Source organism: Meles meles, chromosome 1 (genome assembly GCF_922984935.1).
Source record: "Meles meles chromosome 1, mMelMel3.1 paternal haplotype, whole genome shotgun sequence".
Taxonomy (NCBI): domain Eukaryota; kingdom Metazoa; phylum Chordata; class Mammalia; order Carnivora; family Mustelidae; genus Meles; species Meles meles.
The window spans coordinates 9,356,663-9,383,468 of record NC_060066.1 but is presented as its reverse complement, the minus strand read 5'-3'; the positions used below and the strand labels follow the sequence as shown (position 1 = coordinate 9,383,468).

The window sequence follows — 26,806 nt, the reverse complement described above, 5'->3', positions numbered from 1 at the left end:
CATGAGAAGAAAATTGAAACACTGCTAAAATCATATTAAAGCCTTCCAATTCGATCCAAAATTACAGTTTTAACTTTTGAGCTTGACCAATTTGCTGAAGTACCAATTTAATAATCAGGCCTTTTATCTCTGACTTCATCTCTCTGCATTAGCAGCCAGTCCTGTGATAGAAAATCAACGTCTTAATGTAATAGTTCTGTGATTTATGGAACATTTGCACTAGCCAGCATTTTATTATAGACAAATGAGTTATAGCATTTAAAGGTATACATTTGAATTTTAAACTAGTTTAAGAATATTAGTGTATGAAGTAGAAGCTAAAACACTGGAATAGTAACGTTGATCCATAACTCTGTGTTTACCCCATAAACGGTCTGCACACGCTCTGCAATGAACAGAACTGGGGCTGGTGGGTCCGTCGGCACAGCTCGATGTTTCAGATCAATGGAGGCACTTCAGGGTTATCTTCAAAGTCAGGATCTTCCTCACTTGCTGTAATTTGGGGCTCAGATTGAATTCTTCGGGGCCTGTGTTTTTTCTCTTGAACTATGTTAGCCACATCAGGGAAGGAATGCTTGCTGGGATCTACTTCTAATTTCTCAATTTCCTTGCTTCTGCAACAGCAAAAAGAGGCAACAGGAAATTAAGATGCCATTTTAAATGAAATTTCAAACTCATTCATTCATTTTTTCAGCAAATATCGGCACGTGCTATCATTAGAGCATAAAGATGCCCGTAGAGCATAGAAAAAGAATAAGAGACTGTCCGTGGTTTTAGGTAGCTCAGAGCCCTGCAGGACCAAGAGTGGAGAAGTAAAGTTCTGGTGCACAGACAGTGAGGGGAGGTCAGTTAGGAGACTCTGCTCACTTGAGAATCTATATTTACTTACTTTTTAAAAGATTTTATTTTTAAGCAATCTCTAGCCCCAGCATGAGGCTTGAACTCACAACCTGAGATCAAGAGTTGCATGCTCTACTGACTAAGCCATCCAGGTGCCCCTCACCTGAGAATATCTAAATGATACAGCAGGCAAACCCCACAGCCAGGATCAGTGGCAGGCAAGTGTGGGCAGGTCTTATGCTGGACTGTAGCTAATCCGGCACCTGGGCCCTGCTGCTTTGGAGGCTCCAGCCTGCATGCAGGAGCATTTATATGCATTTCGGTGCCCAGAAAGCTCTGTCCACCAATTTCCCCAACAAGATCCCACTCCTGCTGTTGGCACTCAGTCCTCTGGGAACAGTTACGTGAAAACACAAGAAAGAGTCCCACACCACCATGGTATAGAAAATTCTAGATAATACAGGTCACTGGGCTGCTTCCCTGGCAATTTCAATCCATAGGTCTGAGGTTGTGTCCAGCACTCTGTATTTACAGCAAGTTCCCCCAGCGATTTTGATAATCAGTCAAACTATTTTGGCATCACTGTACTGGTCATCCAGTCGTCATTCTACAGAATATATTACATGCCTCTATTCCAGCCCCCAGCCTTCCCATGGTCTGTGCAAATAGGCTGCTTTCCTGGTAGCATCTCACAGTGTAGCATAGAGCTTGAATAGAACATTTATCACATTATCATGTAATTATCTCATTATTGGTCTGTTCTCCCTACTAGACCAGTATTCTTTTTTTTTTTAAAGATTTTATTTATTTACTTGACAGAGAGAGATCACAAGTAGGCAAAGAGGCAGGCAGAGAGAGAGAGAGGGAAGCAGGCTCCCCGCTGAGCAGAGAGCCCGATGTGGGACTCGATCCCAGGACCCTGAGATCATGACCTGAGCCGAAGGCAGCGGCTTAATCCACTGAGCCACCCAGGCGCCCCTAGACCAGTATTCTTGAAACAATTATATTGTCTTTTTCATCTTGTATCTTTGGTATATAGCTTTACTGAATACATGTTAAATAAATAAAAAAAATTATGGTACTATGCAATCCTAAAATTAAAATCTTTGACCTACAGAAAATCTAGGAGCCCCACACTGATGTCCTCAGATGCAATGTATGGTGGGAGAGGGAGTCTCTGGAAACTGTAAACTCTCTGTTTTTCTTGTAACCCTTCTACCTCTTTCTTGTCGCTTGCCCTTGCCCTCAAGCCCTTGAGTTTTTAATTTTCCTCAGTATTTTGATGAATACACATGGACCCACTAAAGGAAAGTGTAATGTATACAAAGAATATAAAGCATAAATATTCCAAAGACCCAGACTGTACACTATAGACTATGTAGAAAATTAGTTTCCATAGTCATTATTTAGTACAGTTTTACTTTTTAATTCCCATGCTCTTATTTAAAAGACTATCATATCTATGGCTTAATTAAGTAGGTTATCTAAATTCATCTATTATAATTATGTCGACTTTGAGGAAAAGCAGCCTGTCTTACTTCCAGGCATGAACCTCTTGGCCCACAACTTCTGAATCTTAGCAATAAACACTGAACCCAGTCAGAGGCAGTTATCTGACACTCACCCCCTTCAGATGTCGTGAGAAATAATTTGCACGCAGGACTTTAATTGGTCACGAGTCTCCAGGCAATAGACAGTGAGCAGACAGGCTAGCGGCACCTGCAGACCACACTAATCCCAAAATAAAGAGGAGAGGGCTTTTGTCCCCTGCTGCTCCTCCCTCAATGTCAGATGCGCACAGATACCCATCGCCAGTTTTACCCACACCCTGACTGTCAAAACCAGATCCTCTGGAGTCCAATAAGAATAACTGGAAGGCAAAATGAATATTCTCATTACCATGGAAGAAAACAAAAGAAAAGAAAAGGTCTAAATTCACGAGGCATAAAACACATCAAAGATTGATTCCTTATATTAAAGAACATAAGCAAAGAACTTGCTTCTGGTAATATGGAAGGCCAGCATATTTGGACCAAAGACTCCTGCCTCCCACTGAAAACTTCAGGGAGATTATGAAAGATGTGGTAAGATAATAAGGAGCTGTAAGGGCAGAATTCAGTAAAAGGAGGAAGGAGGAAGGAAGTGGATCCCTGAAGCCACCTTTGCCCTGAGGGAATTTTCTGAGCCCCTAAAGTGGCCTAATAAAGTCTGGGAACAGAGGTCAAGGCCCTGAGTGTGCCAGGTAGGCAGTCTGACAGGACACCTTCTCAATCAGAAGGCTTTTCTGTCATGTAAGAAAGAATGAAAAGTAAACCCGCTCTGCCCACCACCCCAGGGACTGTGAGGAGAGTGGGAGGGAGAAAGGCTGAGTTGTCACAGCCATAGTTAAAAAACACTGATCTTGAATTCAAAGTGAAGTGATTCCAAACCGGCAGTGCCTTCAGGTAGGGTCTGCCTCACAGCACATGCCAAAGCTCCCTGGCTCAGCACCTCCCAGGCTTCTGAGAAGCCCCTAAATATTTGCTAAGGCAATGGAGCAGCTCACCATCAAAATTAACAAACACTCAAGGAAAAGGGGTATTTTGCATGAGAACCAGCAGAAGCAACAAGAACATAAATAGAAACTAAAAACTTCAGATTTTGAATAGGAAAGTATAAATTATGAAACTAATAAAATGTTTCAGATTTAATAGTATAATGTTGAACTTTTCCTCTGGGATTGGCAATCAGATAGGGATGCGTGCTATCCCTCTCCATTCTACACTGAATATTGTACTTAAATACCATACGCTTAAAAAATTAATACAATGTGGGTATATTTAACATGAATCTAGACATAGGCCTTGCAGCCTTCACAAGAATTAACTCCAAATGGATCACTGACCTAAACACAAAATGCAGAACTGTAAAATTCCTAGAAGAGAACACAGGAGAAGAGCTAACCAACCCTGGGTATGGCCATACCACTTTTGGTACAACAGGAAATGCATGATCCATGAAAGAAATAGTTGAAAAGCCAGATTTCATTAAAATTAAAAACTTTCCCTTCATGAAAGACAATTTTGGGAGAATGACAAGACAAGCCACAGACTGGGAGAAAATATTTGCAAAAAACATCTCACGAATGACTCTTATCCAAAACATACAAAGAACTCCTCAAACAAAACAATAAGAAAACAGTGTGATTGGAAGATGGGCCAAGGACCTTCTCAGACACCTCACCAGCAAAGACGTACAGTTGGCAAATTAGCAAATGAAAAGATGCTCCAGACCATATGTCATCAGGGAAATGCAAATTAAAACAACAAGGAGATGTAAGTACATGCATATTAGAATGGCCAAAGTCCAGAACACTGACACCACTAAACACTGGCAAGAATGAGGAGCAACAGGAACTCTCATGCATTACTAGCAGGGACGTGAAGTGGTACACCACTTTGGAAGACAGTCTGGCAGTTAGTTTACATAACTAAACACACCCTGAACCATGTGATCCAGCAGTCACACTTCTCAGTATTTGCCCAAAGGAGTTGAGAACTTATGTCCACACAAAAACCTACACACCGTGTTTACAGCAGCTTGATTTATAATTCCCCCAAACTGGAAGGAACTAAGATGTGTTTCAGTAGGCAAATGGACAAATAAATTTTGGTCCATCCAGATAATGGAATATTATTCAGCACTAAAAAGAAAGACACTACCATGTCATGGAAAGACAAGGAGGAACCTTAAGTGTATATTACAAGTGAAAGAAGCCAACCTGAAAAGGCTACATACTATATGATTCCAACTCTAGGGCATTCTAGGTAAAACTAAAGAGACAGTAAAAAGATCACTATTTGCCAGGGGTGCTGGTGGGGGAGGAGAGGGATGAATGGGTGAAGCACAGATATTTTTAGGACAGTGAAAGGACTCTGTATGATACTATGACAGTGGATACATGTCATTGTATATTTGTCAAAACCCACAGAATGAACAACACTGAGTTTGAATCTTTTTTTTTTTCTCTGTATATTTATTTATTTATTTTTATTTATTTATTTTTTTAAATTTATTTATTTTTATTTGTTTATTTACAGCATAACAGTGTTCATTGTTTTGGCATCACACCCAGTGCTCCATGCAGTATGTGCCCTCCTCATTACCCACCACCTGGTCCCTCAACCTCCCAACCCCCCCCGCCCCCCCGCCGCCCCTTCATAACCCTCTAGTTGTTTTTCAGAGTCCATAGTCTCTCATGGTTCATCTCCCCTTTCAGTTTCCCTCAACTCCTTAACGTAAACTATGAATTTTGGGTGATAATGATGTGCTTCAATGTAGGTTCAACAGTTGTAACAAATGTACCACTCTGGGTGGATGTTGACAGTGGGGAAGCCTGTGCATGAGTGGGGGCTGTGGACATATAGGAAATGTGCTTTTCACTCAATTTTGCTGTGAACCTAAGACTGCTCTAAAGAAAAAAGTCTATTAAAAAAAAAAAGACACCAAGCCCAAGAATGGACTAAGATTTATAATTCTGGCTCTACTATCACTTAGCAATGTTGTGATCTTGGGCAAATTAATCTCTTTGAACCTCAGCCCATTAGGAATAACCCAGTTTCTCCTGTAGTTATTTTGAAGATGAAAGACAGGTGATGGAGAGTATCATATAGCACAGACTAGGCACTCAACACTCTGGAAACCCATTCTGAGCAAGTTATGTGTCCCCCTTGATCAGACAGTGTCATGGGACCACAAGAGTTCACAGAATCAGTTACCTTCCCCACAAAACCTGATGTCCTCTGGTCCCCGTGAGCACAACCTTACTCCACTGATCTTCTTCCTCTAGTCACTCTGTCTGCACAGCAAGAGGAAAGGGCCACTCTGGCTTTGAGAGGTGTATCTCTGGGTCTGCCATCCTCCTCTCCCTCAAAGTCACAGCTGCCTGACCCCGTTCCCACATACAGTCTCCATAGACAGCTGTTAGTTTCATGGGATTCCCCCATCCAGGGGCTGAGGTGAAATGGATGGTGAAGTTTGTCAGTGATTAAGGAGTGCCATGAACAACCTTCAAGTAGATATGTTATGCATAGCTGGAAGGTGATTATTTCTCAGCAAAAAAAAAAAGAAGAAGAAGAAGAAGAAGAAGAAGAAGAGAGACTTTGCAAATGTAATGTAGGAAGTAATCACCATAATGGTGATCTCCCCAGGGTCTGAAAACGAGCTCCAAGCTTGGCTTCCCATTCTTGCAATTCCTCACAAACTGGATTCGCCCTCCTTACATGTGTGGATGCTGCTGGAGATCAATTATGACCATTCATATTCATAATAGCATAACATTCATATATTCATATTATTCATAATAGCATAATATTCATAATAGTGTAATACCCTTGAATCTCTGTAACTTACACGCATATCTGACAATGGAAGCCACTAAACTAGGAAATACAAGAGTGGGTCTCCAAGGTTAAAACCAGCAATCCACCTTTCAGAAGGAATTCAACTCCACGCCTGTTGTTTAGACAAACCCCATGTTTGAAAGTCCACAAAACTTCCACGGTTGACTCAGAATATATACGAAAGCCTGAGTGCTTGTATTATGCAAGACATAAACTCTTGTTCAGGTATTTTTGTGATGATAATTTCAGCATATACATTTGTATCACAAAGATAGTTTGCCTGAGTTCAAAATAGATTTTGCCATCTGGATGGTAAGAGTCTGGATATCATGACAAGTAGAAGGAAAGTCGAAAGGCCTGGGATGTGCATTCTAAGGAAGAACTAAAATGAGGAGGTTTTGTCCAGAATACTTCAAGAGAGGTCACTGCTCACAGGAGCTGGGCTTTGTTCGGAGGGTCTTCAGGTGGCAGACCTAGAAGGTTCACTGGGGACGGAGGGAGGCTTCCTGCCGCTGGGGAGTGTGGGGATCAGGGAGGGAGCCAAGGGAAAGAGGCTGATGCAGAGGCTCATGGATGACCTGTGAGTAGGAGGCTGACAGGAGGGCACATGATGGGGCCTTTTGGCCCTTGCAGCCCTGAGAGTTTTAAGATCTGTGAGGTGACATACAGGCCATGAATGGGCAGCGTGAGCAGCATTATGAACAGGACTCAGCAGAGCTGTCCCAACATGTCATGGCTACCCGACCTTCAGACATCCTAAACTTCTCTCCCTCATTTGCCCCATCTGTAAACTGAGGATGAAACTGGGGAGGATGGAGTGTGTTAACATGGGTGGAGCACCCAGAACAGTGCCTGATACAAGGTGAGTGCTCAGTCAATATTAGCAGTCATTGGTGCTGACATGACCACTCTTAACATCGTCACAAGTAACTGGGGCCTGTATATACACAGATCTGGTTTTTTAGGGATCAAGAGCCCTATAAATCGAGAGTCTACATTTTGGGAATAAACATTAACATTCACAGCAGAAATCGTTTATAAACTTTAAATAACTCTGTCTTTAGGGAAGGTGTATTCTAGACAGCAAATGACAATGAAGAGAACTTTAATAAAGCTCCAGACAGCTGGGGAGGTAGTACCTTTGGTGTGGGCGCTCTCTGCTGCTGTCCGAGGTACTTTTCTCAGATTTGGATGTTTGTCGCCAACCTGTGATTACTCCGTCTACCTGAAATAAAAATACAACACGTGCTAAGTGATACATTACTCTTTGATATATCTTCAAAAACATACCCTATCTATATATTTTTAAGACGCTAAAACATTTTAATTTTTGCTGCATATTCCATAAGAGTCTAACTTTAAGCCCCTGTATGTGGCATAGGAAAGTTATATCACAAATTGAATCTGTGTACAATACTCCTGCAAAGCCACAAGCAGGGGGAACACAGTGAATTAATTCATGTAACAAATATTTTCTGACAGCAGACACGGCTTGGGAAGGTGGGTGAGGATAGAGATGCGGCAGAGACACTGCCCCTGAGCTGCCCCGCTCCCACGCATATATTGCAGCAGGAAGCACACTGAGCTGGAAGCTCAAATCCCTACCTTCCCGGCACATTGGACACCATGAGATATGAGCTCGAATGCTTGTTTTGGTATAAAAAATTCTGTAAAAATTCTTTTAAACCTCCACTTCTTTTAAACCAAATAAGCTCAGTGCTAAGTATGTTGGGTTCTCGACAAATAAAACTGATTGATTTAATTTAACAAACATTCAGCAAGGATTATTCACACCCAGCACCTTCCGTTAGGAAGCTCAAAGGTACAAAAGCGTGGGGGCAGAAGAGAACGTGGGGCCACTTACTAGACCCAGACACCACGCTGGACATACGCCTGCCACCATGAGGCAGTTCACGTGTTCTATTTAACCCCTACCTACCTCCAGTATTCCGATGAGACAAGGATTATTTGTAGGTGGGGAAAAGGAATTTTAAAACTCTCTACTTGTGTTGTTTTGGTCCACGAACCAAGATGGGGCGTTTGGAGTATGTACATTCCTCCTCCCAGCCTAATCATTTTTCTTTAGGGAAAAAGTACTTCAACTTACTGGCCACATTTCACTGGTGTGCAGGGTCACTTCTTTGCAGGTAAGGGACATCTACTGCCCTTTCTCTTTTGGGCCTGAGACTTTTCTTAGTGCACAGCAGTGGTCAGATCCATGAGGGAACAGACTAGGCTTGGAATTTGAGGGTCCGGTCACTTCCCACTCCCATCTGCAGGCTCAGGCAAGCATGTTGGACTCACCACCAAAGTTTGGGAAGAGAATCAGGAGCCTTAAGGTAGCTTTAATCTTTTTTTTTTTTTAAGATTTATTTAACAGAGAGAGAGATTACAAGCAGGCAGAGAGGCAGGCACAGAGAGAGGCGAAGCAGACTCCCCGCTGAGCAGAGAGCCCGACATGGGGCTCGATCCCAGGACCCTGAGACCATGACCTGAGCCCAAGGCAGAGGCTTAACCCACTGAGCCACCCAGGTGCCCCAAGGTAGCTTCAATCTTAAGGCAGATTCTCCAATCCATGTTTTACCAAACCTCTGCATCAGAGTGCTGGCCACTTAATCCAGTTACTAGATGGCGTAATCTGTTTCCCATTTGCCTAGCAATTCTTGATTGCATGTCCCATTGGTTAGAGTCCCTGAAAGCCTATCCCATTGTTTTTCACATGAATGTTTTAGGAAATGAATGGTGAATGAAGAAATGTAGTAATGAATCCTAACCCGGGGGACAATAGAATCAAATTTGGGGAGGTGAATGCTTGAGGGAGAACCATCTCTTTATGGTAATCCTTCTATGTTTTGGTATAAGAACCGATGTTTTAGACAGTTGTGCATCTATCTGTCATATTTGGCAACAATTCAATCCATCTGTGGGTGTGATTTTGTGCAGCTCCCTTACGCAGAGGAGGATACAAAAGGTTTGCCCTTCTCTTCCCATAGAACTCATACGAGGGAGGACCTCTGTGTGATGCAGAAAGGAAAGATCTGGTAGAGCCCCACCCTTTTGGTGTGTCTACTGAACATCTGTCTGGAAAAAAATACCTTTAAGTACCACACAAGGCCAGTCTTGTGCTGAGACCCTAGGAAGAAAGAGCAGTGACTACTGCGGGGACCAAGGACACTACATTTCAAGTCTGGAAGAGTTTGTTGAAAGAGGTAGTCTGCAGAACAAAAACTTATAGAAGAATACTGTGGAGGAATCAGCAACTAAAGCTGCCAATGCAACGTTTACTGAATGATTAAAGGTGGTGACTCATGGAAAGGTTTGTCCAATGAAGAAGATTCTATTATCATCAAACACGATTTTGTTTTTGTTGTTGGTTTTTGTTTGTTTAGCTTTGTTTTTGGAGGAAATTGATTCTAACATGGTTTATTTGCTACATTTTAAAATCTATTAATGTCAAAATTTTGTCTTCCATTAATTTCTTGTTGGCTAATGACTGATGCTATATTTTTGGTCATTAATGTTGGTAAGGTATGTGTTTACACTACTTTAATATGAAAACTTAACTAGTTTTCTTCCTTTTCTTTAACTCTACTACTGTGATAAATACAAATATTTCCCCCACCTTCCTGGCCTATCCTTGAGGACATGGAAACATTTATTAGCTACTGAGCCTGGTTCTGGTTTATTAAGCCATATTAATATCAAACATGAAGGAAAAGATACAACTGAGGGCACTAAACGGAGACAAGCCCACTTGAGGGGAGCAGAGAGAGAGGTTGCAGATGTCAGGGTAATGAAACTGGCCCCTTCTTCCTGCAGTGTCTTAGGGAGGCAGGAGGACTTCTGGGAGATGTGGCTGCACCATTGTGTGGAGCAGCACTGTCCACTGGAACTTTCTGCAATGACGGAAATGTTCTGTATAGCCCAACATGGTGTTCCCCAACATTTGAAATGTGGTTAGAGCACCTGAACTTAAAGGCTTAATTGTATTTAAATTTCAATAATTTTAACTGACCAAGCCAGAGAGATAGGAACGCAGTTACTGTAAGCCCCAAATGCATATGTGGACTGCCCAATTCTTCTTCAGGATGAAGTATATCCATCCATACCAGTTACTCCTAATTCATCTGTGCTCCTTGACTATGTGGCCTTTACAGTTCTGGAAGTCTCTGCCCCTTCCTCAACTTGCCAGGGAACTTGTACCCTGATGGAAGTGGGAGAACTTGGAGCCTAGGTCCCAAATTGATCCTGCTTCTGGCTCAGCTCTTCCCTCCCCCTCACAGGTGGCTGTCCCAAGGCATGCCCTCAGAAACATGCTGCACACTCCTCTCCATCTCAGGTCTCTTCCCAGGGAGCAGTAGCACCTTTGCAATTTTTTTCTATTTTTTAATATTATAATTACATTAAATGAGACCAATGTTAGTTAAAAAAAATCATTAAATTGTCAGTTTTAAGAAAAAAGCTCTTGAGCCAAAAGTACAAGTTTTGTATTGCTTCACGTTGTAAATGCACTAACAAGAATGGGAGCATATGCATAATTGGAGTCTTAAAACACCCCGTTTCTAACACTGTTATTTGTCACATAATAAGCTCAGACAAAGATTCACTGTGTTTATGGAAATGCAAATAGAATCACAAATTTGGAACTTTTCTTCACAGAGAATTTGCTGTGCACCAGAATCTAAATGTGTTTCTTATTTTTAAAAGATATTTTCAGCTTATTTAGTTCCAAAGACTCTTTTTAAGTTTAAAAGTTAGGAGGAACTAAGAAATCAGTAAGAAAAATATTGACCCCCCAACGTTCATATTAACATGAAAATTCATCCTAACACCAATATTTATATTAACAGCAGGTAAAACACTTCTGATCTTCCCCAGCAGAGGATCACAGGTTCAGGTCCTGAAAAACTGTTGGTTGTTTTCCTACTGTACCTGCATTGCTCTTCTCTAGGAAGTGATGTTCATCAACACTAAACATTTTAATCATTTGTACTAAGTGTGTTTAGGGATGACTGATGGACAAGCTGTAAAGGCCAAAATAAATTCAGTAAATTAGATCACGAGGAATAATGGTTTCCTGAATCCATAGAAAGAAATGTAATCAGCTTCCTGAAATTCAATTATGGGACAGGCACAAAGGTACAAATTAACGTTTTAATGATGTGATATTACTTTAATTCTCATAGAGTCATGCCATTTCATGCCGTTGAAAGTTGAGAGTGAACATGGAGGTAGTAACCAAGTCCCCTTTTCTATAGAAGGCAAATGTCCTTTCTAAGGCTTTCCTGGCAGATGACTTTCCAGCTTTTGCTGAAATCCTACCCTGGGATGGGGTCTCATAACTTCCTGGGGCAGCACCCAGCACTAAGACAATCTCCCTCTACTATTTTCATTTCATTTCATTTCACTTCATTTCATTTCATTTATTAAAGAAAGGCAGACTGCCACATGCAGCACCTCATCTGGATGTGTCTGGAGTCTTGGAAACATGACTAGTCTATGTTCCCCTACAAATGGCCCTTGAGAGCTTGTTTGGAAGACCCAGCAGGGGAGCACAGCTATTCCCATACCCTTGACAGAAGAACAGTCCTCCTCTATCAGGGAGAGTCATTCTCGTCCACTGAGCCTGCAACTTTGGGAGGGATGCACAGGGGGCAGTGAGGGAGGAAGGGGACACTCGCCTGGCCACCGAATCAACCCTGGCAATAAATGGGGTGACAGATGTCCTAGACAGATCACCCTTACATCCTTTTTTTTCTTTAAGCATCATTTTTTGTTTCAAGTTTTTATTTAAATTCCAGTCAGTATAATAGTTTCAGGAGTAGGATATAGTGATTCGTCACTTACACACAACACCCAGAATTCATCCCAACAAGTGCCTTCCTTAATGCTCTTCCTCCCTCTAGCCCATCCGCCTCCTCCCTCCAGCAACCCTCAGTTTGTTCTTCAGAGTAAGAGTCTGTTCTGCCATTTGCCTCTCTTCCCCCACCCCAAGTTCATTTGTGTTATTTCTTAAATTCCACATATGAGTGAAATCATATGGTATTTGTCTTTTTCTGACTGACTTATTTGGCTTAGCATCACACCCTCTAGTTCCATTCATATCACTGCAAATGGCCAGATTTCATTCTTTTTCATGGATGAGGAATATTCCATGATTGGGTTTTTCCCATGTACCTCTACTTTAACAAAATGCATATCATTGCTTTCCCAACTCTAGAAAGTTTCATCACTAAGATGATGAAATCCAGACTGGGTGTGCTGGGTAAAATTCAATAAACAGACACAAAAGAGAGAAACCCAGCTCTCAATCCTTATCTTCAGGTTGAGCCATAGAAATTACAAATACCTAACTATTTTTGACCTACAAAACAGTGATTTCACATGGTTTAACTTATTATTTATACAAGGCTGAATAAGAATGAGCAAACAGTCACTCCACTCTAGATGAAGACTTGATAAATTAAAAGAGTACATGGATAGAGAACAAGTAATATAACTAGAAATAATTATTGAGGAACAAAATATAAAACAATCAAACTTCTAACTTTTTCTTTTGAATTTACCCTGGCTTCTTAAATTATAGTATGTGGGAAAATCAGAAGTAAATTTCTCTTTTCTTGTATTTTCACTTTGTACCATAGTTTCAACTATTACCTCCATCAAACCTTCTCAAGGAATATTTACTGAGCATCTACTATGTGCCAAACATAGGAGTAAGTGGAAGGCATGGAATGATAGATTGAAAAATTATCCCTGATCATCTCAGGAGAGATAAAGATATATAAGCAATTAAAACACACTGCAGAAAGTGCAATTGATAGATATACTAGTATGGAAGCCCAGGGAAGGGAGGGATGTATCCTGATGGCATGGGGAAGGCTTCCTGGAGGATGTGAGTTTGATACGAATTTTAAAGAATAAGTAGGAATTTGCCAGAAGATAGAGATTATGTGGGAATGAAGAACACTAGAGGGAGAGAAAGAAAGCCTGAGTAAAGACAAGAAGGTAAATGACCACATAAACTAGCACGGAATATTGGGCAGATAATAGCTGGAAACAATGTGAAGAACCAGGCAGAAGTCAGGTTTCAGGAGACCATTTTAAGGTGCTTGAACTTTGCATAGGAGGTGATGGAAATCTCTGCATTTTCCCCCCCAACTCAGCAAAACAGCAACATTCTTAATGTACTCTTTATTTTCATTAGTCAAAGTGTGTGATGTTAACAAAGTGATTAAGTCCACAGGAGTGGTAGTTTTTGAAAGAAAGTGTTTCTTTCATCATGAGATAAAAATATACTTTTTAAAATATTACAGTTAAATTTCTCCCTCCCTCACCCCAAACTTTATTCCAAAAGTACTTCTAGCATGCAATTTTGTTGGGAACTGTGTAAACGTGTGTCTTGGTCATCTAATTATTGTCAAAATACTGCCATGTAAATTATTGTCTAACTAATCCGTTCTTCTGGGCGTATGTTTGCCTGTCTACTCCAGATGTGTGTACCTTTCTCTAGCTTCCTGCTGTCCCCTGTGAAGGAGGTTTTAGACTCTGCATTTAGGCTCACCGAGTACTTACACATCCTCTTAGAAGGCATCATTTGCACGAAGCACAATCCATTACTCACAATTTGCCCCTGTGTGGGAGAATAGGAAAGTTCAAATGGAGATTGGCTGTTAAAAGAATTTAGCATTAATAATTGACTTTCACACTCTTCAGAAGAGGCTTCTGCGGTGTTTTCATGAGGATGTGATATGGAATCCAAACTCACAACACAGGTGCTGAGCCTGTTTGCTGTTGTATGCACTTGTCCTGTTTCTGCTCTGCTGTATACAGTTCGGGGAGATGGACCTCCAGGGTTCATCACTCAGCTTCCCACGTCACGTGGCTTCCAGCTGGGTGCGGCCAAGGGGAAGCACAGAAGGGAAGCTGGCAGACTAAGAAAGAGGCTCCAGGTACCTCTCCCACAGTCCCTGTCTATAAGAATCACTTCTTCAGCAGAGGTAGAGTCTACTCTGTGGCTGCCCAAGAGGTCTCCACAGGTCTGGTTTCTTCCAGGTGACATTGGGGCATGGTTTCCGCCAATAGCAATCTCCTCCTCTGTCCTGGGAGTAGAGGTAACCACCTGATGTTCCATGTTTCTGGGTGGTCTTACTCTCCCTGCTTTGGCATCCTAGATCTTCTGTTACCCATGTAATACATTTCCTGATTTACTCCTATAAAGTACACTGCTGTATAAGTCTCCTGTACAATTTTCCAGTACGTAAGTATTTCCTGATTTTTTATTAGACCCTTAGCTGATTTACTCCATGTTTCTCACACCTCCAGGTACTTGTTACAACACACATTTCCACAACATCTAATTAGAATCTGCAGATAGTGGCCTGGGAATCTAGTTTTTTAATAAGCTCTCTCCAGATGATTCTTAGGATCAGACAAGTTTTGAAAACAGACTTACTGATCCCACTGCTTTGAGGCTTTTCTGGATGCGATTCATTTACACAAGCCACATTTATAGGGAAAATCAGCCATTGGTGGGTTTTAAGCATAAGAATAAAATGATCTGATTCATGTTTTAAAAGGGTCAGTTTGGTTTTTGTATGAGGAAGGAATCAAAAGATGAAAAGCTCCAGAAGCAAGAAAAACAGGGAGAGGCCTGTATGAAGTGGTCCAGCAGGGAGATGACAAGGGCATGAGCAAGGGTGAGGTGGGGAGACAGAAGGGAGTAACAGAATCCAGGATATGTTTGGGTAGTAGTTCTGACCAGGTGGATGTGTGATGGCAAGAGGTAAATCGAGGATGCCTTCCAATCTTTGATTGGACAGCTGAGTATATGCTGGTACCATCTTCTAGGACAGGAACAACTATGGGAGGAGCAAGTCTGCAGAAAGAAATTAGGGGTTTATTTGGCCATTTGAAATTAGCCGGGCTGATTTATGCATTCAGTTTGACTTGTCATTTGACAGGTTCACATAAAATGTCTTTGATTCTAAAGCCTACGCGATTCGCTAAGTTTTACATTTTTTTATTTTCCTTTTTCCCCCCTTTCCCATTTGTTATTTCATTTGAAGTTTAATAACATTTTAGGACAGCATTTTGAATTTCTCAATTTATTTATTGGTCTACTCTGTATTTTATGCTTAATATTATTTTTAATGACTGGTAATTAAATGTAATTTCTATGATTTTTTCTTTTGGAAATGAAAATAAGGTTTTCATAGGTTTGGTCTATTATGAGCTTTTAAAGTTATCTTAAGTATATTCAAATAATAAATGGTCTCATGTTTTTGTTGGTCATATTTACCAAAGACAGAACTTGGTCATAAATCTTCTAGTGGAGCTGATTCTATTTATTTGTCCTTATGCTTATAAGGCCTTGTGCTTTACACACTTAAATAATATAGAGTCTAAAGAATATAAGGCAACTGGATCTTTATTTTATGCAATATTTTTTTTTGGTTTATTTTCAGCGTAAGAGTGTTCATTGTTTTTGCACCACACCCAGTGCTCCATGCAGTACATGCCCTCCCTATTACCCACGACCTGGTTCCTCAACCTCCCACCCCCCCCCCGCCCCTTCATAACCCTCTGGTTGTTTTTCAGAGTCCATAGTCTCTCATGGTTCATCTCCCCTTCCAGTTTCCCTCAACTCCCTCTCCTCTCCATCTCCCCATGTCCTCCATGTTATTTGTTATGCTCCACAAATAAGTGAGACCATATGATACTTGACTCTCTCTGCTTGACTTATTTCGCTCAGCATAATCTCTTCCAGTCCCGTCCATGTTGCTACTAAAGTTGGGTATTCATCCTTTCTGATGGAGGCATAATACTCTATTGTGTATATGGACCACATCTTCCTTATCCATTCATCCGTTGAAGGGCATCTTGGTTCTTTCCACAGTTTGGCGACCGTGGCCATTGCTGCAATAAACATTGGGGTACAGATGGCTCTTCTTTTCACTACATATGTATCTTTGGGGTAAATACCCAGCAGTGCAATTGCAGGGTCATAGGGAAGCTCTATTCTTAATTTCTTTTTTCTTTTTTTTTTTTTAAAGATTTTTTATTTATTTATTTGACAGAGAGATCACAAGTAGACAGAGAGGCAGGCAGAGAGAGAGGGGAAAGCAGGCTCCCTGCCGAGCAGAGAGCCCGATGCGGGACTCGATCCCAGGACCCTGAGATCATGACCTGGGCCGTAGGCAGCGGCTTAACCCACTGAGCCACCCAGGCGCCCCTATTCTTAATTTCTTGAGGAATCTCCACACTGTTCTCCAAAGTGGCTGGACCAACTTGCATTCCCACCAACAGTGTAAGAGGGTTCCCCTTTCTCCACATCCTCTCCAACACACGTTGTTTCCTGTCTTGCTAATTTTGGCCATTCTAACTGGTGTCACGTGGTATATCAAGGTAGTTTTAATTTGAATCTCCCTGATGGCTAGTGATAATGAACATTTTTTCATGTGTCTGATAGCCATTTGTATGTCTTCATTGGAGAAGTGTCTGTTCATATCTTCTGCCCATTTTTTGATATGATTATCTGTTTTGTGTGTGTTGAGTTTGAGGAGTTCTTTATAGATCCTGGATATCAACCTTTTGTCTGTACTGTCATTTGCAAATATCTTCTCCCATTCCGTGGGTTGCCTCTTTGTTTTGTTGACTGTTTCCTTTTCTGTGCAGAAGCTTTTGATCTTGATGAAGTCCCAAAAGTTCATTTTCTCACCAGGAAGGCTTTTGTTTCCTTGGCCTTTGGAGACATATCTTGAAAGAAGTTGCTGTGGCCGATATCGAAGAGGTTACTGCCTATGTTCTCCTCTAGGATTCTGATGGATTCCTGTCTCACGTTGAGGTCTTTTATCCATTTCGAGTTTATCTTTGTGTACGGTGTAAGAGAATGGTCGAGTTTCATTCTTCTACATATCGCTGTCCAGTTTTCCCAGCACGATTTATTGAAGAGACTGTCTTTTTTCCATTGTATATTTTTTCCTGTTTTGTCAGAGATTATTTGACCATAGAGTTGAGGGTCCATATCTGGGCTCTCCACTCTGTTCCACTGGTCAATGTGTCTGTTTTTATGCCAGTACCATGCTGTCTTGGTGATCACAGCTTTGTAGTAAAGCTTGAAATCGGGTAATGTGATGCCGCCAGTTTTGTTTTTGTTTTTCAACATTTCCTTAGCAATTCGGGGTCTCTTCTGATTCCATACAAATTTTAGGATTATTTGCTCCAGCTCTTTGAAAAATACTGGTGGAATTTTGATTGGAATGGCATTAAAAGTATAGATTGCTCTAGGCAGTATAGACATTTTAACAATGTTTATTCTTCTAATCCAAGAGCATGGAACGGTCTTCCATCTTTTTGTGTCTTCTTCAATTTCTTTCATGAGTGTTCTGTAGTTCCTCGAGTACAGTTCCTTTACCTCTTTGGTTAGGTTTATTCCCAGGTATCTTATGGTTCTTGGTGCTATAGTAAATGGAATCGATTCTCTAATTTCCCTTTCTGTATTTTCATTGTTAGTGTATAAGAAAGCCACTGATTTCTGTTACATTGACTTTGTATCCTGCCACATTACTGAATTGCTGTATGAGTTCAAGTAGTTTGGGGGTGGAGTCTTTGGGGTTTTCCATATAAAGTATCATGTCATCTGCGAAGAGAGAGAGAGTTTGACTTCTTCCTTGCCAATTTGGATACCTTTTATTTCTCTTTGTTGTCTGATTGCCGTTGCTAGGACTTCTAATACTATGTTGAACAAGAGTGGTGAGAGTGGACATCCTTGTCGTGTTCCTGACCTCACCGGGAAGGCTGCAGGCTTTTTCCCATTGAGGATGATATTTGCTGTGGGTCTTTCATAGATAGATTTTATGAAGTTCAGGAATGTTCCCTCTATCCCTATACTTTGAAGCGTTTTAATCAGGAACGGATGCTGGATTTTGTCAAATGCTTTTATTAGTATAGAATTTTTATTCCATTTTGTGCTTCTTTGCTTTAAATTCTATCATGTCTGATAATCATTTTGCCATAAGTAGTCTATAAATTTTGCTTGCATTCACTTACTAAAGCTGTGTCCATTCTTTTCTTTACATATATCTTGGGTCTTTTAGTTTCAGGTGTGTTCTTGTGAACAAGCATAATGGATCTTATATTTGTTACCATCTTACAAATTTTCTGATTTTATGTTTCCTTCCTCTATTCCTGTTTTGACTTTTGTTTGCATTTATTTTCTGTAATGCTTTGTAACTTACACATTTTAGTTCTACTAATTTTCCCTGAAAATATTTATATTAAATTTCAACATGAACACAGTGTATTGTTGGACCTAAATGTGAGACCTTAAAACATAAACATCCTACAAGACAGCACAGGCAGTTGGCCATGGCAACATTTTTCTAGATGTCTCCTGAAGCAAGGGAAACCAACAACAAAAGTAAACTATTGAGACTTCATCAAAATAAAAAGCTTTCACACAGCAAAGGAAACCACCAACAAAACTAAAAGGCAAGCTACTGAATGGAAGAAGGTATCTCCAAATGGCATATGCAGTAAGGGGTTAACGGCCAAAATATATTAAAGAACTCATACAACTCAACACCAAAGAAACAAACAATTCAATTTAAAAATGGGCAAAGGACCTGAATAGATACTTCTCCAAAGAAGACATGCAGATGGCCAACAGACACATGAAAAGATGCTCAACATCACTCATCGTCAGGGAAATACAAATCAAAACTACAATGAGCTATCACCTCACCCCTGTTAGAATGGTTAAAATTAAGAAGAAAAAAAAAAACAATAATGCAATAAATGTTGAAAAAAAACAACAACAAGTGTTGGCCAGGATGTGGAGAAAAAGGAACCTTCATGGACTGTTGGTGGGAATGCAAATTAATATAGCCACCGTGGAAAACAGTGTGGAGTTTCCTCAAAAAATTAAAAATAGAAATGCCATATGATCCCATAATTTCACTACTGGGTATTTACCCAAGGAAAATGAAAACACTAACTTGAAAAGATATGTGCACCCCTATGTTCACTATATCATTATTTACAATAGCCAAGGCATGGGGACACTTGGGTGGCTCAGTCAGTTAAATGTCTAACTCTTGTTCTTAGCTCAGGTCTTGATTTCAGGGTTGTGAGTTCAAGCCTTGTGTTGGGCTACATGCTGCTCATGGAGCCTACTTAAGACAAAACGTCCATCAACAGACAAATGGGTAAGAAAAACATGGTATGTGTACACAGTGGAATATTACACAGCCAGAAAAAGGATAAGATCCCGCCATTTGAAATAACATGGATGGACCTGGAGGATATTATGCTAAGTGAAATAAGTCAGACTGAGAAAGACAAATACCATAGGATTCCACTCATCAATGGAATCTAGAAAAGAATACATGGATAAGCAAACAAAAAGCAGAATCAGACTTATAAATACAGAGAACAAACTTGTGGTTGCTGGGGGGGAGGTGGGTGAGGGTTTGGGCAAAGTGGGTGAAGGAGAGTGAGAGATATAACCTTCCAGTTATGTAATGGAATAATTCAAGAAAATAAAAGACACAGCACAGTAAATACCATCAGTGATATTGTAGTAGTGATGTAACGGGAGAGATGGGAGCCATTCACGTGGTTAGCATAGCATAATGTATAAACTTGCCAAATCACTAAGTTGTACACTGGAAACTAATGTAACATTATATGTTAACTATACTCCAAAAAAGTTCACCTTAACGTATATATTTGCTGGCTGTGGAAATGTACATATGCTTGTTCTACCCACTCCCAACTTCCCTATTGTCATGTTTTAATCTAAGTTTTAAAAATCATACAGCTTTCTTTTTATATCATCTTCATTAATTCTTCCAAGGAAAACAAATTTTTGACCCATTTTAAAAATCTCATTCAAAACAATGACAACTGTTTCTATAAGACTATTGAAATACTGGAGAAAGATGACAGCATCTCATCTCAGGGGCCTAATGGGTGAGGGAGTAATGGGGATAACGAGGACTGGGAAATGAGAAGGGCTCCTTAGGTTTTCAGTTCAAGCAACATTACAGGAGGTATAACAGACTCAATCCTATTTCTGTAAGAAGATACCCTTGGATACCTAATGCGGTGCAAATATTCCTTTCTCTTTGCATTTCTAAGAACCCATGAGAACACACATATATTTTAATGAGGTGCTCATTAATGAGGTGCTCATTAAAATATACGGAACGTCTGAATGAATGGACTGATAGGTGAATAGATGGATGGCAATGGCAGAACTAATAGAAAAAACCCCTAGAGATTCCTGTTCCTGTCTCATGTGTACAAATGGGAAGAGGCAGGAGTTCTATGACAGCTGAAGCTTAATGCGTGCTGGGCCCTGTTGGTGCTGGGTCTAATTGGAGGAAAAGGCATTCGGGGAGCCTTAGGAGATTCCATAGTTATGACACTAGTCTCTGAGCCACAGAATTTCAAATTTAAGCAGAAGGTAGAGAAGCTTGTTAAGAAGAACATGAGCCTGTTTGAAATGGAGACTCAGGAACTGGAGCGAGGGCAGAGCTGGGTGTGAGGAGGTCAGACTCCGCAGGGAGGAGATAGAAAGAGGGCCTTAGGAGACCCACTTCATTTTTTGTCTCTTCCATAATAATTCACAGTGCTTTATTCATATTAAGTGCTTAATAAATATTTGATGAATTCAATAAATATTTTAATTGATTAATAATTCAGTAATTGTCTAAAGTCTAAAATTTGGCAGAAATTTTTCAGAGTTCTAGTGCCTTACTTCCATGTGCGGCAACAGCCACACGCTAAATACTTCCCTCATCTGATAAGAATAACTTCGATATAATTTATTTATGGGTGTAGCATGTCTTTTCTCTACCAGCACTACACTTAAGTATATGCATGTGATGTCTTCACCCATGCCTCATAAGGAATTTCTGAACTGCCTAAGTCCATTAGATTCCACCAACCCATGGTGAGGTGAACCACTTGTCTGATCTGGAAGGGAGGGGAGTTGAGTCCAGTTACTGAGGGGGCAGTACTCAGCAATGAAGCCCAGCCCTCCACTTACCCTCTACCACTCCTACATCAACTACAGAGGAATTGATCACCTGCAAATTTTCTACCTTCTTACATATTCCTGGTGTTTATAATTATTAGTTAACCACAATTCTAGTATTGAACATCTGAAAACGTGAGGTTCAGTCTCCCAAAAAAGATTAATACAAACTTCAGAATCAATAAAATTTTTAATTTTCCTCTAGCATTAGAGGAAGTTTATATATATCCAAATTCATTGTTGATGTTTTAATAACGTCGTTATTTCTCTAGTGCTCTATTGACTTTGCTAAGAGAAGCATGTAATTCACTGAGTCTAGTAAAAAAGATTTCTTGAAAGAAAACAAGATCTTTTTTCTATTTAAAGAAAGATGATTAATCCACAATATTAAAAAAATACATAAATTACCAGAAGCATATTATTTAAAAACCTTTGAAGAAATGAAATACCTGTATAAGTTAAACATTTTTGAACTATCATAGAGATAGAACTACATTCTTTCTCAAATACTACTTGGCCAAAAATAAAAAAAAAAGAAATTAAATTATGGAAAAATGATCAGAAAAATAAGAAGGATAAGAATACTGGCTTTGATTCCAAAGATACCCAAGTAATCTGGGGAAAATTTTAGAAGGTGCAATTACTTTAGGGTAAATACCCAGTAGTGCAATTGCTGGGTCATAGGGTAGTTCTATTTTCAACATTTTGAGGAACCTCCATGCTGTTTTCCAGAGTGGTTGGACCAGCTTGCATTCCCACCAACAGTGGAGGAGGGTTCCCCTTTCTCCACATCCTCTCCAGCATCTGTCATTTCCTGACTTGTTAATTTTAGCCATTCTGACTGGTGTGAGGTGATATCTCATTGTGGTTTTGATTTGTATTTCCCTGATGCCGAGTGACGTGGAGCACTTTTTCATGTGTCTGTTGGCCATCTGGATGTCTTCTTTGCAGAAATGTCTGTTCATGTCCTCTGCCCATTTCTTGATTGGATTGTTTGTTCTTTGGATGTTGAGTTTGCTAAGTTCCTTATAGATTTTGGATACTAGCCCTTTATCTGATATGTCGTTTGCAAATATCTTCTCCCATTCTGTCAGCTGTCTTTTGGTTTTGTTAACTGTTTCCTTTGCTGTGCAAAAGCTTTTGATCTTGATGAAATCCCAATAGTTCATTTTTGCCCTTGCTTCCCTTGCCTTTGCCGTTGTTCCTAGGAAGATGTTGCTGCGGCTGAGGTCGAAGAGGTTGCTGCCTGCGTTCTCCTCAAGGATTTTGATGGATTCCTTTCTCACATTGAGGTCCTTCATCCATTTGGAGTCTATTTTCGTGTGTGGTGTCAACATAGTGATCCGAAGGGGCACGTGTACCCGAATGTTTATAGCAGCAATGTCTACAATAGCCAGACTATGGAAAGAACCTAGATGTCCATCAACAGATGAATGGATCAAGAAGATGTGGTATATATACACAATGGAATACTATGCAGCCATCAAAAGAAATGAAATCTTGCCATTTGCGACGACGTGGATGGAACTAGAGCGTATCATGCTTAGTGAAATAAGTCAATCGGAGAAAGACAACTATCATATGATCTCCCTGATATGAGGACATGGAGAAGCAACATGGGGGGGGAGGGGGATAGGAGAAGAATAAATGAAACAAGATGGGATTGGGAGGGAGACAAACCATAAATGACTCTTAATCTCACAAAACAAACTGGGGGTTGCTGGGGGGAGGTGGGATTGGGAGAGGGGGAGCGGGCTATGGACATTGGGGAGGGGAGGCGAACCATAAGAGACTATGGACTCTGAAAAACAACCTGAGGGTTTTGAAGGGTCAGGGGTGGGAGGTTGGGGGAACAGGTGGTGGGTGATGGGGAGGGCACGTTTTGCATGGAGCACTGGGTGTTGTGCAAAAAGAATGAATACTGTTACGCTGAAAAAATTAATAAAAGGGGGAAAAAAAAAAAAAAAAAAAAAAAAAAAAAAAGAAAAATGATCAGAAAAATAAGAAGGATAAGAATACTGGCTTTGATTCCAAAGATACCCAAGTAATCTGGGGAAAATTTTAGAAGGTGCAATTACTGACATTTATATGTAAAATCAATATGACAGTTGCATAAGACAGTTACATGGCTTTGAAATAAAAGTAGAATAAATCTAAAAAAAAAGTAGAATAAATCTAACTATCAAATGGTTCCTCTAAAATTCTTTTATACTTGTTAATGCAACCTTATCTGACAGCTCCCCATGGATGATCATCTTCACACAATAGCCTAAAATTGAAAATGATATTTTATTAAGTTAGGACAAACATCAAGGATGATAATGATGTTTCAAAAGAAAAGAAAATATCCTTTTACAATCTTGCTAGAGATAGTCTCAGTGGGAAATATCCTCCATTGACATGAGAGAGTCATGGTTACTCTTGCCAGCAGTAGTTCAGAGTGCTGGGGATTTATATCACCCCTTTCCTCCCACCCCCATCACAGGGCACAGCCATCAACAAAAGGTTCTCAGGGTTAGTGTAGTGCTATCTTAGTTCATTCCCCCCCAGGCAGTTATTTGCAGTATCTCCTAGAGCTTTCCCACTGGGGTAACTAGCTTGATAAAGCACTCTCTATCGGCTACTTTCCCTTCCCTACTTCCTGACCGGTAGTCCCTTACCACCCAAGTAAACTGCTGTATTGACATCCCTATATTAGGTTCCACTTCTGGGAGATCTCATACACACACACACACACACACACACACACACACACACACACATCCAGGCATGGTACTCATCTGGGACTACCTTCACTTAAGTTCAAGGCTCAGTTCTAGAGCCATTTCAATGACCCAGTGATCAACAGACTGCTAGATCTTCTAAGGACTAGCTGGCTTCTTACACACCTTACTCCTAGGTTACAGTCCTTCAGTCATAATCTAAGTGGGTGTGGTTTACTGGACTTCCTTTGAATGGACTTGGACTTTTTTCTTCTCACCCCTGTGTGGCCATTGAAAGACATTTCCTTTGGATCAGTGGATAGTAACTATACCTTATCATATTGGTATTATACCATTAATATGTTTAAAATAGGTAGTCCATCTTCCTAAATTTTGCTCAGCGTGATTATTGTTCCAAATTACCGTGTTGGCCATCAGCAGATGTCACTTAAAGTCATAAGCTGAGATTAAATTAACATAGGAAATGAGTATACATAGAGAAGAGAAGGGGTTTAGTAACATGGAGGTGACTAGAGATCTCAAATAGATGTTTCCATGGAAGGGCAGTAGGGGGGGATGAATGCCTAGTTGGAGCTGGTATTAGACATTACGAGGAAAGAATTAAAGCTACAAATATATGTCTGTTACATGAGTCTTGCTGTAAAGCAGATGAAGGCACTAACTAGAGGGAGATGTTTTTCTTTTTTGTTTTGTTTTGTTTTAAAGAAGGAAGATGTATTAGCATGTTTTCTTTTTTTAAAATTTAATTTAATTTTTCAGTGTTCCAAGATTCATTATTTATGTATCACACTCAGTGCTCCATGCAATATGAACCCTTCTTAATACCCACCAACAGGCTCACTCACAGATTATCTGTTTTTTGAGTGTTGAGTTTGAGGAGTTCTTTATAGATCTTGGATATCAGCCCTTTGTCTGTAGTGTCATTTGCAAATATCTTCTCCCATTCCATGGATTGCCTCTTTGTTTTGTTGACTGTTTCCTTTGCTGTGCAGAAGCTTTTGATCTTGATGAAGTCCCAAAAGTTCATTTTTGTTTTTGTTTCCTTTGCCTTTGGAGACATGTCTTGAAAGAAGTTGCTGTGGCCAATGTCAAAGAGGTTACTGCCTATGTTCTCCCCTAGGATTTTGATAGATTCCTTCCTCACATTGAGGTCTTTTATCCATTTCGAGTTTATCTTTGTGTATGGTGTAAGAGAATGGTCGAGTTTCATTCTTCTATACACACCTGTCCAATTTTACCAGCACCATTTATTGGAGAGACTGTCTTTTTTTCACTGTATATTTTCTAACATAAGATGGAGAAAGGGGAAATTCAATGAAAAAGTAGAAAGAAGGGAAAATCATCAAAGAGAAAAAAAAGAAGGTCTTTCAAGAGCCAGTGGAAATGGGATCCCACACATATTTGGAGAATGGGGATAGATCACAGAAAGTTGGTTCATGAATCAGGAGAGGCTTAGGAAACCAAGGAAGGGAAGATGTGATGGTTGGAGTGTGTGGAAATGATCTTTTCTTGCTCCTGTTTTTCCCATGTTGGAAGTTTGAGAAATGAGCTAAGGATAAGAAATAATGTTCTGAAAAAGTAGAAGAATAGATGGAACAGGAAAACCTAGCAAGATGAGCATAGCACCCTCACTGCAGACCCACTTGAACTTAATAATCAGAGAATAAAAGTGAGTTTATATTGTGTATATCGTAAGTACATTTGGGTAGAGAGAAAGTACTAAGAAATATGTGTCCAACTAATAAGGAGAAGGGAGTCTGAGGCTGTTTTTTAGGATAGTGGTCTGTAATATTGACCTTAATATGTGACCTTCACCTCCAGGGCTCAATACACCAGAATCAGGGAAGATGTTCACCAACTGAAGCTGTAAATATAATTTGCTGTTCAGTTCAGATAGCAACTTCCTTAATCTCAGTTAATTATTCTGAAAAAACCCCCAAAGGAAATCATGAAGCGTATTCTTGGAGTGCTCCTGTAACTTGTCAATTGAGAGTCTAGATGGGAGTTTAATTTAATGACTTGAAGCAAGCTTCTCAGTGAATACAAAATTTCAGTTAAATCTTGTTAAGCTGGACTGTAATGAGATCATATGCCAAATATTCCCAGGCTGATTGTGGTGGTAAGATTATTTATGTATGTATAACTTAGTCTGACCACACATTTAAGAAGACATATTGAAAACCAAGCATATACCCATAGAAAATGTGATGGGGAATAATTCCACTCAAAACAGGATGAGAACCAAATGTATGGTACCTAAAAATAAACCTCAGAAAATATGTAGCAGTTCTGGAGAGAAAACTACCAAAAACAAAAACAAAAACACAAACTTCTGAGGGACATAAAGTAAGAATAATAAGTGGAAACACATACATTATTGAAAAATATAGTTTTGATTATGTAAATACATGAATTCATTCCCATAACAACCTATAAATTAATGAAATCTCAATAATAAAAATGTTGATTAAAGAGGGAGGAATACTATTAATTAATGCAACATCAGTCACCATTTACAATGAATAACATGAATTAACAGTAAACAGAAATGCAGTGTGTGTTATGCTCCAAGCTCTTCTAACAGATGTGAAGATTATATGTTGATTTAGATAATCCTCAAAATAACCTTTTGTGGTATGAATTATTACTAATATCATTTTATGGACAGGGCATCTGAGACACAGAGGACTAATAATTTGCCTAAGGCCATACAACTGTTTAGTAGAAGTACCAGGGTTTAACCTGGGTTCTCTGGCTCCAGAGCCCCTTCCCTTAATCACTCCCCTGCTTCTAAATTTCAATGACAACAAAAATCCCAA

The 26,806-nt window shown here is 40.0% G+C and overlaps 1 protein-coding gene across 1 annotated transcript in view; it reads right to left on the bottom strand.

Moving 5' to 3' along the window:
• Positions 1 to 228: 228 nt before the first annotated feature.
• DNAAF11 (dynein axonemal assembly factor 11) overlaps positions 229 to 26,806 on the bottom strand; it is a 75,354-nt gene continuing 48,776 nt past the window's right edge. Inside the window, exons 11-12 of the mRNA XM_046018201.1 lie at positions 7,361 to 7,446; positions 229 to 614 (exon numbers count right to left, since the gene is read on the bottom strand). Coding sequence (XP_045874157.1) covers positions 437 to 614; positions 7,361 to 7,446 — 264 coding nt within the window. The 3' untranslated portion in view covers positions 229 to 436. The remainder of the gene's footprint in view (positions 615 to 7,360; positions 7,447 to 26,806) is intronic.